Source organism: Lytechinus pictus, chromosome 11 (genome assembly GCF_037042905.1).
Source record: "Lytechinus pictus isolate F3 Inbred chromosome 11, Lp3.0, whole genome shotgun sequence".
NCBI lineage: Eukaryota > Metazoa > Echinodermata > Echinoidea > Temnopleuroida > Toxopneustidae > Lytechinus > Lytechinus pictus.
In genome coordinates this window covers 22,485,193-22,505,163 of record NC_087255.1, presented here as the reverse complement: position 1 = coordinate 22,505,163, position 19,971 = coordinate 22,485,193, and the positions used below count along the sequence as shown (strand labels likewise).

General features: G+C 37.2%; 1 protein-coding gene across 1 annotated transcript; it reads right to left on the bottom strand.

The window, feature by feature from the left end:
* Positions 1 to 4,091: 4,091 nt before the first annotated feature.
* Positions 4,092 to 19,971, bottom strand: LOC129271019 (histone acetyltransferase KAT6B-like). The gene is made up of 8 exons (XM_054908368.2): positions 19,113 to 19,971; positions 13,656 to 13,812; positions 12,780 to 12,892; positions 9,527 to 9,608; positions 8,182 to 8,241; positions 7,878 to 7,953; positions 7,009 to 7,234; positions 4,092 to 6,338 (listed from the first exon to the last, which is right to left on the bottom strand). Exons 1-8 carry the CDS (start codon positions 19,740 to 19,742, stop codon positions 5,790 to 5,792), a joined length of 1,893 nt encoding a protein of 630 aa, XP_054764343.2. The 5' UTR covers positions 19,743 to 19,971; the 3' UTR covers positions 4,092 to 5,789.

The following is a 19,971-nucleotide window of genomic DNA, read 5'->3' as shown; positions in this document are numbered from 1 at the left end:
GAATCAAATTCAATTTGCTCATAAGTGATGATGAATGAGAATGAAATTAACAATCGAAAAATATAAGTAATTGTATTGAATTTGGATGTGACAATTAATATAGCATATGTGACTCATCAATGTTGATTATAATCTGTATAACTATCCATAAAATTATAATTTTCATTTCTTCGCTCAATTGTAATTTTCTATTAAATGACAAACGAGGAAGTAGCCGGTTTATTCAATGATGAATGAGAAATGCTGTTTTTGAAATTTTATGTTTGAAAGACCAAGTCGAAAATCACATTTTAATTTTACTTTGAAAGTAAGAGAAAGAATTGATAAAAAGTGTGTTAATTTTAGCAAATGATGAATCAAATTCATTATTTGCTCATCATTGACTATAAGGTGAAAATGACAGTGTAAAATTCACGTAAATGTCAATAAATACATTGAAAACGTGACGTCATACGCTTTATCTGATCTGTTCATTTCGTGTGATGTCTATGTAATTAAGAATGGTAAATAGTCAGTGGATTTTAAGTCTGGAAAAGGAAGAGTGGGTAAAATCACATGCAGGCAGACACATAGGCCCGTATTCATAAGGCTTATTATATTCACTCGCGTTCGTAATCACTCGGGTCGGGTTGGTAATCACACGCGTTTTTGATTTTTGGCGATTTTTTTTTTTTTCGGTGCGATTTTTTTTCTAACGGTGTCTTCAATGGGACAAACGTACTGGAAAAATAAAATGAAATTGAAATTCGAGTTTCGTTTTATTTTAAGCTGGTAAGTGCCTTAAATAAAACATTCTCGACCACTGTTTTAAGATAACAAGCAAATTTTGACTACTGTTTTAACATAATCACATTCCACATCTTAAATCTTAGAGCCATAGGCGGCGGAAGCGGGGCTCCCCCTAAAAAAAGAGAGAGGGGGGATAAAGGAAGGGAAAGAGGGAGAAAAGAGAAAGAAAAAAAAAGACAGACAGAAAGAAAGAAGCAAGGAAAAAAGGAGAAAGAAAGGAGAAAAGGAATAAAGAAGAAAAAGGAGGAAAGGCTACTCTCGATTTAGCTTTGCCTTTGGAGGATTTTCCTAAAGTCTGTGGTATTCTTTATAAAGCATAGTGAGGTGCTACAATTTCATAATATCACTATTTATTTGCTTCTCCCTTTCTTTGTGAATTATTCTACACTAACGTAAAAATCAGGGAGGAAAAAAGTGCTGAAGAAGAAAAGCAAGAAGGAAGGAGGAGGAGAAGTAGAAGAAGAAAAAAGAAGATGGGGGACATAAGGGGGTAAAAATGAAACTAAAAAGAGAAAATTGAGGGGAGGATGTAGAAGAAGAGAAAGAGAAGATAAAATAAGGGGAAGACTGAGAAGAGAAAAGGAAGAAGTGAGAAGGGAGATGAACAATAAGGAGAAAGGGAAGAAATTGAGAAGTAGAAGAACAGGGAGAAGAATAAGATGACATAATAATGGGAATAAAAAGAAGACTGAGAAGAAAGAGAAGTAGGAGGGGGAGTAAAGTGCACTCTGGTTATAAAGAAGTAAATAACAAATACCGGTAATATTAGGAATTCTTTATTACCTGTGACTCCCTGAAGCCATGTCTTCTGTTTTCCAATCCATTATTTCTGACTCAATCTGAGTTACCTCGTGCTTGGAGTTGTTTAAGGGGCCTGGATAAATTACGTAGCCGACAACTTCTGTTTTCAGGAAGGCACCGGGACGGTACGGTACCTTGGCTTTGATCGTCGCGCGATTTTTTACCGTGAGAGCGCGCACAGCCACAGGGGCGGATCTTGACCAAAAGCTTCGGTCTTTGTGTCTATTAATTATTATGTTGGTTGTTCCGCTGAACTCCGTTGGCTCCGCTCACCAAATACAGAGAAATTTAAAAAAAAATAAAAATGTTTGAAAAAAAACTCCTCGAAACAGACTGCTGCCAGCTGTCTGGGGCGGATCAAGCTTGTTTTCTATTCTTTAATTGCCGACTTAAAACGAAACTCAAATTTCCCTGCATGTCTGTCCCATTGAAGACACCGTTAAAAAAAAATCGCACCGAAATAAAAAAAATCGCCAAAAATTCAAAACGCGAGTGATTACGAACCAGAACGCGACGCGAGTGATTATAAACTGCCATTCATAAAGGTGGTTTTGAAAACCCACGGTTGAGTTCATGGGAACGAAAGTAGAGGGCAGCAACACGCGGCAGTGTTGCTTTTAGGAAGGTCCAGGCTCCTCCCTCACTTTCAAGTTTCTTAGAACCCCCCCCCCCCTCAAAAAACATGTTCTTCTACAGCACCTGGAAAAATTCTGCACATTGCCCTAATTGCAATCGAAAAGTGGTGACAAGAGCCCCTATATACCCTACAAAAGATATGCCCCCCCAAAAAAAATGTTTCCCTCACTTATAGGGCAGAGATAGATAGATGGGGAATGGCAACTCATTCAAAATTTACCAAAATTATGAATATCGAACAATAATAATAATGCAGTTCTTGTATAGCGGGTACACTGCTTATTAGTCGATTTCCAACTTGTCCACTCATCACATATGGTCTACCTTCATTTAGTATAATGCCATTCCGTCTATCAAAATTTCGTCCAACAACCATTTAGTTCAATAATCACTTCGTCTAATCACCAGTTCGTCTATGACCATTTTGTCTCGTAACCAGTTGGTCAAATACCTATTTTCTTTTAATTCATTTCGCTCAATTAACACTTAGACTAATATATGGACTAAATGGCTATTGGACCAACTGGTTATTAGAAGAAATTGATAGTGGACGAAATGGCAATGAGACCATGTGGATAGTGGACGAGCTCATGATAGACCAAATGATAGTAGAGTTGGTAATTGGACGAATTGGCATTAGACCAATTGGAACTAAACGGTATTGCACATATCCTATTATATCATAACGTCCCTATGGTTTCCAAATGACTTTGATATTAATACCTTGACTTTAGCCCCGCGGGCTTTCTTGTGGAAGGAAATTACCCCATGGCTGGGATTCGAAACCACGACCCTCCGTTTCAAAGTCAGAAGACTAATCCACTGGGCCACAACGCTCCACTATGTTCTATTTATATTATATTTTACAATAATCTACAAATAATCTACAATCAATAAATAGGCATCGGCAACTTATTTAAATCGTTTCAACAACTTTATTCAAAAGTGGTCACTACTTCGATGATTCAAAACGTAACTCATTATTCTCTTGAATGCTCTGAAAGTAATTCGTGAACACACAAAAACACTTTTTATTCCTTTAACAATAGAGGATAGTGTCAAGCGAAACTTTACAATTTATTAATCCCAGAAAAATCAATCAGGGATCCGTAACATAAGTTTAGCAATCATCATAGAGAATTTTTTTACGATTGATTGCATCAACTACAATGTACAATCAATCGTACGATTAATCGCCAACCTTTGTGTTATTGGACTGTGGGCCCCGTCTTACAAAGAGTTACGATTGATCCGATCAATCGCAACTATGAACGGCCAGCAACATCAACATATATTATTCATGTTTATTCAAACTATTTTCTAACTATGATGTATATTCATGCATTCATTGTTTTCTTGAAAAATCAATGTGCTTCTCTTTGTTTACAAAGGACATTGTGCAAGTTTCCAACAGAAAAAAATTATGACACTGATGGATTTCCATAGTTACAATAATTGATTGGATCAATCATAACTCTTTGTAAGACGGGGCCCAGGGGCCGGTTGCAGAAAGAGTTGCGTTTAAACGCAAGCCAAAAAATCAATCGCAAGTCCCAAATGCGCGCTGTTGATTGGTTGTAAATCAAGTTGCGCATGATTTTTTAGAGTTGCGATTGATTGCAACTCTTCCTGCAACGGGCCCTGATCTTTCATGTATGTAAACTCAAAGACAAAATAGCATGCAGAAGACACACTTGATAACACGCAGTACTACCATTTATGGGGTAATTCCATTACCTGTATCCAGCTATTTATTTATTCATTTACTGATTGTTACTTATTCATTTATTTATTCAATTATTTATTCACTAACTTATTCATTTATTTATCTATCTATTTATTCATTCATTTCATTTATCTATTCATTTTTATTTATTCATTTATTTATTTATGATTTTTGCTTTTAATCGGAAGGGGGATTTTTTTTTTCTTTCTTTTTTTTACTTTATAAAGCACGTTTCTTGCTTTGTTCACTAAATCGCCATCACAGAGAACACAATGATTGCCTGCTACCAGCTAATTCGCCAAGTATAAGGATTTAATCCTGTAATAAAAAGTGTCCAAAAATGTAAGGGTGGTGAGGAAAAAAGGTAACACGAGTATGAAAATATATCAATTCAATCTTTGGTTTGTAATCTACCTTATGATTATTGCGTAATGATAACATACAACGCTAAGAACAAAACAAACATTTGTATTAAACGTTATGCAAGAGTTGGATATTAGTATTATTATTACCATAAATTTCTGTATTAAAATCTTAGTTCTTTAAAGACTTAACCCCGGGTTAACTTATGATAATTAAAGCACCAAATGACTTCAAATTGGCAGTGCAAAAGAAAACCTTCAACAAAAATAAGAGTATTGTGTCGAAGTTCATTAACACACATACTTCGCAGCATATTAGTGAAAATGATCTTGACAAAAAATCACAAACACGCAGCCAGCAAAACAGGCAACACTCGATAATATTTAGCTTTTTCACCAGTTATGAACAACTTTCATAACTTCATATTCAATATTTAAAGTTAGAAAACCCGTATATGCCATAACGATAATAAGGCAAAATAAACAACACAACAAACAACAACAATACGACGGAATGATCCAATTTTCAACGTACGGAAAACATGAATGAAACAATGAAACCCACCTTAATAATCACATTATTTAACTTTCAGCAAACTCCCCAAGAATAATTAAGTGAAGACAAATCACATCTGAAATCAGATATACATAATTTTGGTCGTCATCGTGTAGTAAACAATACAAGTATACTATGTAGCTTAAAGTACTGACGCCTTCGTACAGTTGCATACGATAATAACCAATAATTTGAGCAGTCATACCTACTTATACGCCTATCATGTATCAATCGTTGCTCTTAAAAAAGTGTGATACTTTTAATAACCACTAAAATAATTCAAAAGAAGTTGTGGGCAGTGTAACTTTAAATCACACTATCTTTAACCTATTTTAAATGATTTTAATGGTTTATGTAAGTTTCTTTCTCATGATCACAAATTTGATCATTTTTGCTATAACATTTTTTTTCATTCGTGATCATCTTTCACATGTACTGTGAGGCCAGAATATTTGTTTGCGATGAAGATATTTTGATGGTAAACCCGTTGACTTACTACTAGTTCCACTTTAGGAAAGACAACCCGTTTCATTTTTTCCCCTTCATTTCCTTATGAACATAGCCAATGGTGATGACAAAAATGAACGGACAAATAGAATAGAATAATATGTTAGCCATCAGACGCTAATTCCCAGATAAAATTAATGTGTGATCAATTAACACCAATACGTTTCCAATAACATTGGAGTTTCACAATAAAGCAGACTTCATAAAACAATTACAGTTTGGATTCCACACGACTTGCGATCGAGTTTTGACTTGCACAAACTGGAATGAAATGCTTTCATTAACAATTTTCATATGAAAAAGCCAATGAACATGGTTATCTTCATAAACGTCCACATCCTCACTGTAGCTTCTTAAAAATATACTATCTAATTATCTCGAGTTATCGTGATCTTCCACGTCTTCGTCATTATTACGGTGTCGTTCTAGGTGAAGCGCCCGATTTCCTCGGTGACTTCACTTCCGGATTTGGAGGTGAGCTACTTGATGTAGGAGTCGACTTGTCTGACACAGGTAGCGGACTGATTTGCGGTGGTTGATCCGTTCCTGACTCAGGCGTTGTCTTGGCGAGAGGAGACTCCATGTTAGGAGAGGTGACTTTAAGGTGTGTCACAGTCGTTGGAGGCGACTGCTTTTTGCCAGCTTCAGTCGGCTTTCTTGGCGGAGGGGACGACTTTGCTTTAGGACTAGGGCCTCTGGTGCTACTTGGAGTCTTCATTGATGGGTTTCTTTTGGACGGCTTGTTCTTTATGGAAGACTGACTCGGCGACGACGGTATCGTTTTAGATGATGTCGACTGCAGCGATGATTTGGTCTTTGCATTAGGCGAAGAGTGTTTTGTATGTGATAACTGGAGCTTGCTGATGATTTCATAGATTTTGAGGGCGGGGCCTAGTTTGAATGACAGGCCGGTCAGGACGTCTGCACGGCGCAGCAGAAGAAGTGCATGGCCGTCGATTTCCTAGTGATAGAGACCAATGTAAAAAAATAAAAATAAAATGAGAAACACTAATCACTTAAAAGCAGGAAGGTTGCACTCAGAGACAGTTCTGCAAACAGGACGTTGCATCTATGAAAACCTTGCAATCAAACAAACGTTTACAAAAAAATCTAACTTTGTTTTTTTCCTTCCGAAATCTGCTGGATTTTACATCTCGCTTCATGAGACAATAGTCACTGACAAATTTGACGATGGCATCGTCTTTCAGGAGATTTGGAAATCACAGATGTTCCGTACTTAAATTTGGAAAGATCATTTACAATACGTATTTTACAACGAGGAATAGAGTTCCCGAACCCTTACAAATATTATAAAAACGTTTTAAATAGAGCGATGAAGTATTTTTACGAAAATAGGGATCGGCCGGCAGGTGTACACTTTTAGATTCTGGGAAGCTACCCTTCCTTGTGCCTTGGAAGAAGATTGGAGCATTCATGAACAAAAAGCAACGACCGCTTCATAATAAACTAGTTCAGGGCCCCGTTTCACAAAAGACTAACAATTATGGTAAGTTGCCATGGTAACGGGGCTCTGCAGCCAATCACAATTAAGGTTTCCATGGCCACAGTAACCACAATAGCAGAGTTACCATCGTCGTAAATCTTCATGAAACGGAACTCCAGAAATATACCTGATCTCGAAATGTTTCAGCTTGCTCCTTAAACCCTCTCTCCTGCATGAGCTTCACGACGTCATCCTGAGACCATTTGGCGGGGTGGTTTGCTAGATTGGTTCCAGGGGTGGCAGATGGGATGGACGAGGGATCGGCTTGGGCGGACTGGATGGGTAAGTTTGCCACTCTTGATTGGTTGGGCGTGGCCACATCCGGAGTGACTTGACCAGAAGGTTTAGAAGATCTGGTGCGAAAAATGGAGAAGAGGATATCGATTTTAAGGATGATCGAAATAGACTCTTCACCGGCTTCAACATCATTATTATTATTATCGTCTGTCTCTCCATTGCCCCATTGCCATTATCTTCACCATGCCAATCATGAACAATACCGACCCCATCAAAGTCATTTCGTGAGGTTATTTGGTCAAGACTCTCCCATAGATTGTTGCACAAAATTCGAAATTCGAGGGGAACGTCCCACCTCCGGATCGCTGCCCCAGGTCACAATAGGGAGTCTTCGCTCCAAGACGCGCGACGAATTCAAAATAAAAAAAAATGCCCCTTGAGGCAAAGCACAAGCAGGAAGTCTTTGGGTAAACTGGGATTCAAAACATTTTTGCAATTTTTTTGTCAGCTCCAAAACCTCCTGTTCCGGTTCACCAATTTTCGACAAAGACCTCCCAGTTAATCTGTGTTATTTGACGGGCTTTACGCTGGTCTTCATCACCATCATCATCGTGATGATCACCATCATCATCGACATCTTTCATCACAATCGTTCACGTCACACTATTTATAATGTATCAGTAACTAGGTCTTATCGGAGAAAATTAACATATGGGCCTGGTCTTACTAAGTCGAGAGATAGGTCTCGAGTCCACTTACCCATTTTCTCCTGAATCCAGTTTGTCTTCTATTTTAGACCCTGTGCTTCCCGAGGACGAGATGACAGATCCTTCATCTACAGTGAAGAAATAAATTTTGTCAATAACTTATATTTACGAAATAAAGATATAAAAAGATAATGAATACGAAAAATAGACAAATAAATATATAAATAAATAAACAGATATTGAATTTTAATCGAAATGAATTTTAATTTACTTACAAAACACTAGTACATTTAATGATATGCTCAATAGATAATGATGAATTTGCAAAATAGCAACGGAAAGGCTTTATTGCTCACCTGTGAAATTACTGCCGATTTCCATGTCTTCGCATGCACATAACTCGCAAACCCATTTCCCTGTGCATTTGAAAGAGAAATAAGCAAAGAGACTGACGAGTAAATATACATCTTTTAAAATATTGTTTATATTGCAATGATCTGAAACAAAGGTTTCCATGTTAATTACCAGGTAATGATTCCAAACACACGGTCATTTTTTGTTGTTGTTGTTGTCGATTCATTAAAGGGGTACTCCAGGCTAAAAAATGCTATGATTTGAACAGATGAAAAAGGGTCAGACAAACTACACATCACTAAAAATTTCATCAAAATCGGAAATGGAATAACGAAGCTATTTGCATTATTTCGGTGAAACAGTTCGATACATCACGTTGAAGCATGAAACATTCCCCCACTCGTACCTTCCTTATTTCATCATTGTTTTCCCTCCCATTTTCCATATTTTCCCTCCCTAGCCCCCTCTCCATCTTTAATTTCTTTCCATATCCTCCCCCGGGGGGAGGGGGGCTGTTGCAGAAAGAAGTTGTGATCAAAAGCAACTTGACTTTCAACCAATGAAATGCGGTATTAGGGTTCTCAGACAAAGATCACCCCTCCTAAACTTTGCCAGATTCAGATTTTATTGTATTGATTTGCCTTCATACATACATACTTAATATACATACATATTACATACATAATGTTTGATAAGAAGACTCCTAGCGCCGGAGTGTTCTTATCAGGGTGTTTTATAAAGCTAAGAGTGACTTTAAGAACGACCGGCGAACCTTTCTTACGCGCTAAATAACCACCAATCAATATTTAATGATGAGTATCGTTTACCACTCTCAACTTACGAAAAGCTTTATGAAACGGCCACGGAAACGTCGGCGCCACCCCCCCCCCTTTCTCGAATACCTTTCATCAGAGGTCCAAGCACAGTCTATACTCAATAATGAAAAAAAACTGACGTCGATCTGGGGCCCGTTGCAGAAAGAGTTGCAATCAATCGCAACTCTAACTATCATACGCAACTTGATTTTCAACCAATCAACAGCGCGCATTTGGGACTTGCAATTGATTTTTTTGGCTTGCGTTTAAACGCAACTCTTTCTGCAACGGACCCCTGATGATACAATTGTTACAGTATTTGCCCCCCCCCCTTTACACACAATCCTCCCCGACTCAAATGTTTGGATGATGGTGATGATGATTGATGATGATGATAATGATGATGATGATAATAATGATGATGGAGATGATGATAACGATGATGATGGAGATGATGATAATGATGATGATGATGATGACGATGACAAACAACACTTTTCGCGACACCTATCATCTCATATATCATTCTTACCAACTGGTTTCTCTTCAACTTTCGGATTGTGGCATGCCATGTGATATCCCTTATCACATGAATCGCAGAAAAGTAGCGTATCCTGCGGATATATGAAATAAAATATAAAAAGGCAACCACACATCAACATCTTTGAAACGTTCATAAATAATATCCAACAACATGTTCCGGGACTTCCGGAATACAAAGTAGCATCTTGACCCTGGGAAGCGGGTGTGCTGAAGCACCCCCAACATTTTCCCAGGAGGTGCTGCGTGTATTATTTTCCATAGGCAGTACCCCCTGGAATTCCGGTACGTGTGTCACTTAGGAGAAATGTATGGAAAATGACCAACATCTTGTGTTGATAACCTTTTTTTTTATATTGTCAATTTTGTTTTGGCACCAAAACGACCTTCATTTTTCAGTGAAACCTTTTTTTTTTGCTTGTCAAATATACATAGGCGGATCCAGGGGGCCCGGGCCCCCTATCGGTTGAGCAAAAAAAAAAGATAATGGGGGGAAATTAAAAAAAATGGAAAAAAAAAGGAGAAAAAAAGAAAAGGAAAATAAGAGGAAGACGAGTGAATGAAATAAGATGAGGGGAAAACTTGGAAAATTAAAAAAATCTTTCATGTCACTATATAAAATTTGCTCTCTCGCGCTTCGCGCTCGCATTGCCTGATCGGTGATACATTAAAGTCAAGTCAAAGTCAAGTTCATTTATTAAAACCAATATACAATATAAAATCAATTACAAAACATATATCATAAGATGGTTAGGACCAAAATGAAGCCGAAGCTTGTGAATATTGGCCCTTTACATAAAATATATAAAATACATTATATTGCTCAATGGGCTGATATAGAGCTTAAAAATCACGTTTTGAAGTCAATATACAAAACATATTTCAGCTCCCATATAGAGCTTTATTATTTTGTTTGATTTTCAAAAAGTGCTCTGTAAAATGTCCGTTTTATTGTCTCAGTATCAGCATTTTCAGAATACCCCTTTTCAGCGGGTTTGATTGTCAAAACCTATCAGCCGGCGCTGCGTGCTCGCAATTTGATTGGTGAGTAATGTATACCTCTATAATTACCTCTATAATAATTAGTAATTATATAACAATCTACTTAAAATCCCCTTTTCATGACATCGCGATTTGTGCTCGCATTAATTGTTATCAATATTATTAACCCATGCATCGTATTCATAATTACAAAAGTGCTTAAAATGTCCAGTTTTCAGGCTTTAATATCAACACATTTCAAGCTGTCATTAGGCTGATTAGATTTATAAATAAAATAACATTTTCATGAATTCCTAATAATTAAATTGTCTTTTTCAGAATGGAAAGAAGAAAAATAAGAAGATAGTCATCATTTTCACATGACAAAATGTCCTTAGAATGTCCCGGTCATATGTCATAATGATAATAAAAATGTCAGCTTACGCTTCCGCGTGCATCATTCAGTGCAACCCATGATATCTACTTCACAATTTTCCAACACAGTGCTTGAATTAGTGTTTAAAGTGACCCTTTTTCAGATCGGAATATCAAATATGTTCAGCTCGCGCTTCGCGCTCGCATTGATTTTCATGATAAAAATACATTTAGAATGCCCAGATACTATATAGGTATAAATCTTAAACACGCGCATGCTTGTTTATTGTGTTTATTGAGATACGCAGCTTTTTCTTTATCTACAATATGCATAAATTATCCAGATTCAGATTAGAATATAAAAACTTTTCTGCACGCGCTTCGCGCTCACATGATACCCAATTACCCATCCTTTTCAGGATTTACAAAACATGAATAGAGCGACCAGTTTTAAGGTTTAAATCTCATTGTTTTTGCGCTCGCATTGTTTATTTATACACCTATCCTGTTCATGATTAAAAAAAGTGCTTAGAATGTACATTTTATAGGTCGGAATGTCAAAAGTTTTCAGCTCGCGCTTTGCACTCGCTTTATTTGATTGTTGAAATATGTACCGTCTTCATGGCTATAACAGTCCTTAACAGGTCCCTTTTCGATCAGTTACATACGCATCTTGTTCAGGATCACAAACATTGCCCAGAATGATCAATTTTCAGGACAAAATACATTTTAAAAAAATGGATAGGGCTTATGAGATTATCATATATGTATTTTGCTTTACAAGAATATAGCTAAGAAGTGACTGTTACGAATACCCCTTCAAAGAAACAGAAATCAACTTTGAGCGGCCGATCGATCGGGGAAAATATGGGTGAAATTTTTTTTCGCCCCCCCCCCCTCCCCTATAGGCGGAAGCTGGATCCGCCCGTGAATTTAGGCCTACTTCAGCACCCCCAGCAAAAAAAAAATCGTTCCTCATATGAGAGAGTCAATGATGTCCCTCACTCACTATTTTTTTGTTCTTTATTGTTTTAATCATTCAATTTTTACAGAGTTGACAATAAGGACAAATTTGACTGAACCAAAAAATGGCAATTCCACATGTTCAGGGAGGAATAGATTTGTGTTTCACATTGAGCAGAAAATTAAAATAGTTTAAAGTTTATTTCCACATTTCCATAAAACATAAAAACAATACAATATAATTTACAATATAAGCACATATCAAATCATAGCAAAAAAATGTTTATACAAAGGATAAACAAAGGACAAACAGAGAATACAAAATACATTATAAAACTGTGGTGGATCAAAAGAAGTTAATAAAAAACTTTAAAGATTGAAAATATTAAACAGTTATTTCATATTAACAAAATGCAAAAAAAATAATGAATGTTGAATATAACTCTTTTATGAAAACAAGCGACAGTTTGAAATGGCATAACTTTCTTATTTTACATCCAATATTGATTTAAAAAATCAGTTCTATGCTTGCTTTATTTCTTCCCTTTTTTATTCAAATCAACCTTTTGTTGGGGTGGACATGTCCTTCAAGGATGAAATGCCCAAAAAAACTTTTTATGTATCATGTATTATAATGAAATACAATCCTAGCAATGTATAATTTTACACATGGACATAAGCATTAAGTTTCACTCATAGTAATCGTAATCATTTTCATTTCATTCGACTATTTTCCCCATGACATGCTCCGGCAATAGCGCAACACCACCAAATTTTCACGCGCTGGGGGTTTTGATTAACCTAACATTAGAATGGCTAAGATAGGGTCTGCGACCACGAAGAAATTAAATTCCCAGAGCGTATCTGATATTAACGAAATGGACATCGATAACGTTGATCAGTCAGACGACTCGCAATATACTCACCGCATCGCCCGCATCGTTACACACGTGACATGTCTTACAATCGATACATTGCCATGGTGATAATCGTGATCGTTCTGCGAGTTGGCGGGAATACTTCATGCACGATGGATGCACTGTGAACAAAAAAGGAACGGGAAAAATTGATTTTATGGAAATATATATATCAGTGAATGACTGCATGATTTACCAGTGCCATATCGATCAGAGGTGAGACATAAAAAGTGGGTATTTTTTTTCCAAGGATGCCCCCCCCCCCCCATACGAGATGATGCCGATGGAGGAGGAATGGGGCGGGCGGGCGTAGGGCACCCGATCAAAATCAAATTTATTGTAAAATCGCAAAATTTTGTTTTACATCTTCCATGTCGATGTTTGGGGGCAAACACATCCATGTATATGAAGATTTGTGCACTTTTGGAGATTTAGCGAAACAAAATATATAGACTTAAGATCAAATAGTGTTTGGTACTGATATTCACAGTGGTACAGATATAGTGTTGTCCGAGGGTTGTGATGATACTGATACCAACATCGCAAGAAGAAAAAGAAGAAGAAAAAGAAGAAGGAGAAGAAGAAGAAGAAGAAGAAGAAGAAGAAGAAGAAGAAGAAGGAAAAGAAAAAGAAGAAGAAGATAAAGAAGAAGAAGAAAAAGAAAAAAAAGAAGAAGAAGAAAAAGAAGAAGAAGAAAAAGAATAAGAAAAAAAAGTAGAAGAAAAAATAAAAGAATGAGGGAGAAGGAAGCGAACGAAGGTGTAGGAAGAAATTCGGTTGCGGAGTGTCGAAACATCTGAGGAAAAGGAAATACAGTGAAAACAAAAATCCGAGATCTAAAAAATGGCGGGAATATGATTTCATTACAATATAAGAGATGATCACCTTTTAAAGTGCAGTCTTTGCAGACAAGTAGTTGCTCTTTCTCTCCGTACTTGTTGCAGTTAGCAGGTAAGGTACAATAGTCACACTTCTGATCCCATATGGAGGTTTTAGTCAAAGGTTCATGCTCAAAGTCTGGACCGTGGGTCTTCTTGATGCGCTGTATAAAAAAACAAGTGGAATGCCTCTGGCGGTCTCACCTGCATCACGCGATTCAATATAGCAGCAGTGCTGACTTTGAAAACTACTATAACTCGCACGAGATGTTTAGTGATACTTGGTTACTCTTATGTCCACGTTTTATGAACTAGACCAATACACTTACAGAGGTATGATGGTAATTCAACAAATACCCCCAACATGGCCAAAGTTCATTGACCTTTGACGTTGAACATGTGACCTAAAACTCGCACAGGATGTTCAGTGATACTTAATTACTCTTATGTCCAAGTTTCATGAACTAGACCAATATACTTTCAAAGCTATGATGGTAATTCAACAAATACCTCCAATTTGGACAAAGTTCAATTACTCTAAATGACCTTTGACCTTAATCATGTAACCTGAAAATTGCACAAGATGTTCAGTGATACTTGATTACTATTATGTCCAAGTTTCATGAATCAGATCTATAAACTTTCAAAGTTATGATGGTAATTCAACAGATACCCCCAATTCGGCCAAAGTTCATTGACCCTAAATGACCTTTGACCTTGGTCATGTGACGTGAAACTCATGCAGGATGTTCAGTGATTCTTGATTAACCTTACGTCCAAGTTTCATAAACTAGGTCTATATGTTTTCTAAGTTATGATGACATTTCAAAAACTTAACCTTAGGTTAAGATTTTGATGTTGATTCCCCCAACATGGTCTAAGTTCATTGACCCTAAATGACCTTTGACCTTGGTTATGTGACATGAAACTAAGGCAAGATGTTCAGTAATACTTGATTAACCTTATGGCCAAGTTTCATGAACTAGGTCCATATACTTTCTAAGTTATGCTGTCATTTCAAAAACTTAACCTTCGGTTAAGATTTGGTGTTGACGCCGGCGTTGACGCCGCCGCCGCCGCCGTCGGAAAAGCGGCGCCTATAGTCTCACTCTGCTATGCAGGTGAGACAAAAACCGAGGGGTGAGTTTCATGACGTTATTACATGATGTTAATAGTGTTAAAGGGGTACTCCAGGCTGAAAATAATATGATTTGAACAGATTAAGTGAATTGTGACCAGACTTTCATATGTATATTTCAGGTGCGGACATGAGCATGCATGCAGGGCCCCCAGAAAACTTTCATTTTGTTGGGGGACTTTTTTTAGATGATTCCCATGTTCAAGAAATTGCGTCTACTCTTTGTCATCGAAAATAATTTGCCAAACAAAGAAATAGTATTATCACAGAATAGGGGCCAAGTTCCTTCTCTAGTCTTGCACGTTTAGTAAATGGCTGAAAAAAAAATCGTTCAAACAATCAAGGAATTTGTTACATAAATGTAGACATACAATATGTGAATTCCTTTGTACTTCCCTTTCCACTATTTTATTTTGTAAATCTGACATATTTATGATGAATTCTTACGCTGATTCTAACACAAATCAAAAGATAATTATACTGTAGGGCCTACCCCGTCCAAATTGTGAATATTATATAGAGTTGTACGACATGCCAATGTTAATAAAACTTGGAAGAAATTAGCGATTGCGTTTAAATATTACCATGGATTGGTACAACAGTAAATACACTAACTTCCGGGTTACGTGGCAATCCCTTGGCAATAATATTTCTGTACAAGTACCTGTCACACACCAATTGATAAATATAAGCATTTTAAGTTGCGATACGCGTTACAACACAATATCATCAGGAATTCACATAATAAAATAACCGTTAAAGGAGAATGAAACTCTTGGAGCAAGTTAGCTTTTGTGAATGCAGAAAAATCAAAGAATAAGATCAACAAAAGTTTGAGTAAAATAGGACAAGCAATAGAAGAGTTATGAGCATTTGAATGTCGAGATCACTAATGCTATGGAGATCCTCCCATTGGCAATGCGACCAAGATCTATGATGTTACAGATGAACAACTCTCCACTTTTGGACACTGAAAATATACCCCAAAACATCTCTTTTTGCTCATTCTAATCATATGACATTCTCCTTTAAGGTCGTGATATAAGAGTGTTACCCCCAGCCATTAGGGGGTGGTGGGGGGGGGGGGGTAGTTCGCCTAATGCCAATTCGTTTAATTACCAACTTGTCTACTGTCATTTTTCTACTATCATTTTTGTCTACCATCAGTTCGTCCACTATCCACATGGTCTAATTGCCAATTCGTCCATATACCATTTGGTCTAATTGGACTAAGTGTTAATGTGCAAAATGAATGAAAATGAAATGGATTTTAGACCAACTGGTTATGAGACGAAACAGTCATAGACGAAATGGTGATTAGATTAAGTGATGATCGGACCAAATGGTTATTGGACGAAATGGTTGTTAGACGAAAATGTTGATGGACGGAATGGCATTGCACTAAATAAAAGCAGACCATGTGTAAGTGGACGAGTTGGCAGTATACGAATTGGCAATTTACCTTGTAGGGGGAGGGGGTGTGAAACCAATCGCGGATGATCGAAATACCGTCAATATACATGTAGATGTTTTCTCACTCATACAGAATGATGAATACATCTTTTTTCATATATATTTTATTGTATTTTGTTTATTTTCGTTTTATTTCATATCGATCGTTCTTATTTTTAATCATGATTCCCTATTCCCCACTTCTCTTCCATGTCTTCTGCTTCATCCATTTCCTTATGAAATATATGTTTTCTCTCTTCTCCTTTTTTTCTTCTCCTCTCTTCCCTTCCTCCTCCTCTTATTTTTGTACTTCAGTTCTTCTTCTTGTTCTCCTTCTTCTAGTTCTTCTTACTTGCAGTCGTTCTTGTTGTTCTTCTTCTTGTTCTTCCTTCTCTTTCACCCTATCCAAATTCTTCTTGTTCTTCTTTTATTTCCCTCCTCTTCTTCTTCATATTATTCTCCCAAATATTTTCTATTTTTAATTTCAAATATAAATGGGGGAAAATTGAAAATTCCAGGAGACAAAAAAAAATTCATAACGCATATTTTTCAATTGATTATCGTGGTTATTTTAGAAATCACGATAAGAGAAAAAATAGTCAATTCTTACCCCACTACAAGCCAATGTTCACTTGCTTTTTCATTTTTTTTTTAGATAACCAAGAGCACCCTTTTGCAAGTGTCTTGTGTTTGAAGAATGAAATGTTAAAAACCGGGGTTGAAAAAAAAAAATGTTTAGTCTACTCTTGATAATTTTCATGAACGTTCACTTTACATAGGCTATGTATTGCAGAATAGGTTAAAATTTTATTTCAGTAAATAATTACAGTTAATGAATATTGGGTATTTGAGCAAGTCCTTGATATACTCATGTTACACCCCCTTTCCAATATTAGTTTCGTTATACGCCCCCCCCCCCCTTTACTGATCAATAAACAGTATAGCTTGCATAATTAGTTTTTATAATCATGGCTTTTATATTGCATCTCAAGGAATTTGAAACAGATTTGATACTAATTTATCAGTATAGGCCTATATGCTCATAATAACTTAAACGATCGAATTTTCATTAAGGTACAGTATCCCCCCCCCCCCCCTCCTCATCCGGCCAATACTGCGCCGCGGCTGCGTCTGCAAAATTCTAGATGTTTAACATTTTAACAATGAATTATCTTCAAGTTTATTGTCATTAATAACACATGCACCACAGGACGATCCTTGATTTGAATCTACGAGTGCAGATCGTAATTATTTCGTAGTTGCATGTTAAGGCTTTACTTGATGAGTTTAATCATTAATAGAATAATGCGTACGTGTCTCGATATATTCAATCGTTATTTTGCACCGATTCAAAGAATGAAAAGTATTGCTTTAGCTTGTATGGAAGCTTAAAAGTGCCACCCAGATGTTCATATAATCATCTCGTCATGTCTACACTTCTTAGGGAAAAGGATGAGATGACGAGATCTCGGACCTCGTCATGTCTACACCCCGTAAGCATGGTGGGAGAGATGATCAGATGACTAGATCTAGGATTTCGCCATGTCTACATCTTTCAGAAGAGATGCTCAGATGGCAAGATCTTTGATCTCGCCATGTCTACATCTTATAGAGGAGAATGATCAGATGGCAAGAACTTGGATCTCGTCATGTCTACATCCAGTGAAAGAGATTCATATATGAACAGATGATAAGATCTTGTATCCGAGATCTTGTCAACTCATCATCTCTTCTACAGGATGTAGACATGGCGAGATCCAAGATCCTGCCATCTGATCATCAGTTCTCTATAAGATGTAGACAAGACGAGATCAGAGATCTTGCCATCTGATAATCTCTTCTTTAAGATGTAGACATGACGAGATCCTAGATCTAGTCACCTGATCATCTATCCCATGGGATGTGACATGACGAGATCTAAGATCTAGTCATCTATATCCCACGGGATGTAGACATGACGAGATCCGAGATCTTGTCATATCATGCATCCTCAGTTCCCTAAGAGACCTGTAGACATGACGAGATGATTATATGAGCATCTGGGTGGCACTTAAAACTTCCATATTCTTGACCTCTTTCTCAGTTATATGCCCCATATCAGGCGAGTATGACCGCAACCATCAGGGTCAACAAATAGGTCTACATAATTTATAGGCTCGCAAACGTGTATCTAATGTTGGCATATGAACTTAGCGCTCAGTGCAGAAATAAACACGCGCCATGTACGTACTACTGTATATTATTACACATATTATGGATGCACGAATCTTTTATGGGGGGAGGTATGAAATGGCCCACCCCCCCCCCCCAAAAAAAAAGGGAGACATGTAAACAGAAAAGATAAGAAATTATAAGCAACAGTTTGTCCATTCATTGAGCGGTCGTACGTAAAAAAAAAAAAAAAAAAAAAACTCGGTGGATAATCATGCAGAGTATAATATTATCCTACGTGCGTTAGAACAAACAAGCATACCAATATGAGTACATGTGCCGATGTCTTTTAGTTCGTTCCAACGTATAGTAGCCTATGGTCGACTTAAAAAAATAATGAAAAACACAAAACTCTATATAATGAATGTCCATATTGACGGTGCAGATCAAAGGCGAAAGGTATATTACAGGTCTCAAGACCATAGGCCAAATATGAGCCCTATAGTTGTTTTTTTCTCGGGAGCCACAATTCGTACATGTGAAGCCAATTAGGCCTACCTCAAATAGTTACAACTGAACTCAAGTCATTATAGAATTATCGATATATTCATTATGAAAGTGCATATCAGTAAAAGTCCATTTAAGACATGAAGTGCAATGTTGCATGACTCTGAAGTGGACAATAATAACCAGAAATGAATAGCAGGCGGAATGAATACAAACCTTTCGTTTCGACGGTCGAGGACCCCTTTTCAATTGGGGATTTTGGAACGATGTTTCTTCTTCGCAGGAAACGGCATATTTGGCCAACACGTATTTGTTTGTTGTATTGAAATACAGCCTTCTTGCAGTGACTTCTCTCGCCAGAGCCTCCTCCAAATAATTTCTAGTGAACTTGGTGTCCGCGTTTCCATCTGCAAAGAACTTCACAATTTGCTCCAGACTTGCGCCTTCAAGTGGGCCGTCTCTTTTTATGTGCGACTCTTCATTAGGGGTACTGTAATTGGCATCCTCTAAAACTCGATCCTGTTCAGGAATGGACTCTGGACATGTCAATTTCTCGATTGCTTGCAGAATTGACCTTGTAGCTTCGTGTGAATTTAATGGGTACCCACTTAAACGATTTTTGCACCAGTTAGCTGCATTTCGGTAGCTTATACTGCCCTTGTATTCTACTTTAATAACAATATCATTGTCGACCATTCGATTTAACTCCGTAATCACATCAGCCCCGGTCAATCCGTATTTGCGTTCCACCATGTGAAAAATTCGCTCAAAATCTGGCCGAGCTTTGCGCCTTCGCAATGAGTCGATTGCATCCAGAATAACTGTTTGACGATCTATTTCAGCCATTGGTGTCTTTATTTTTCTCTGAGACAGCTTCTTTGGTGGAAAAAATGGTATTTAAAATGCGTCTTCTTTTTCTCTAAAACCGTACACTGTTCAATAAGCGTGCTTGTCGCTGCGTTCAAGAGCCAGCTCGAGAGAGATACACATGTGTGAGTATTGAATAAATTTACGACAGCGGCGCGGCGCGGCTGTATCTGTATAGTGTATAGTTTGCGCTCGGTGAAAACATATC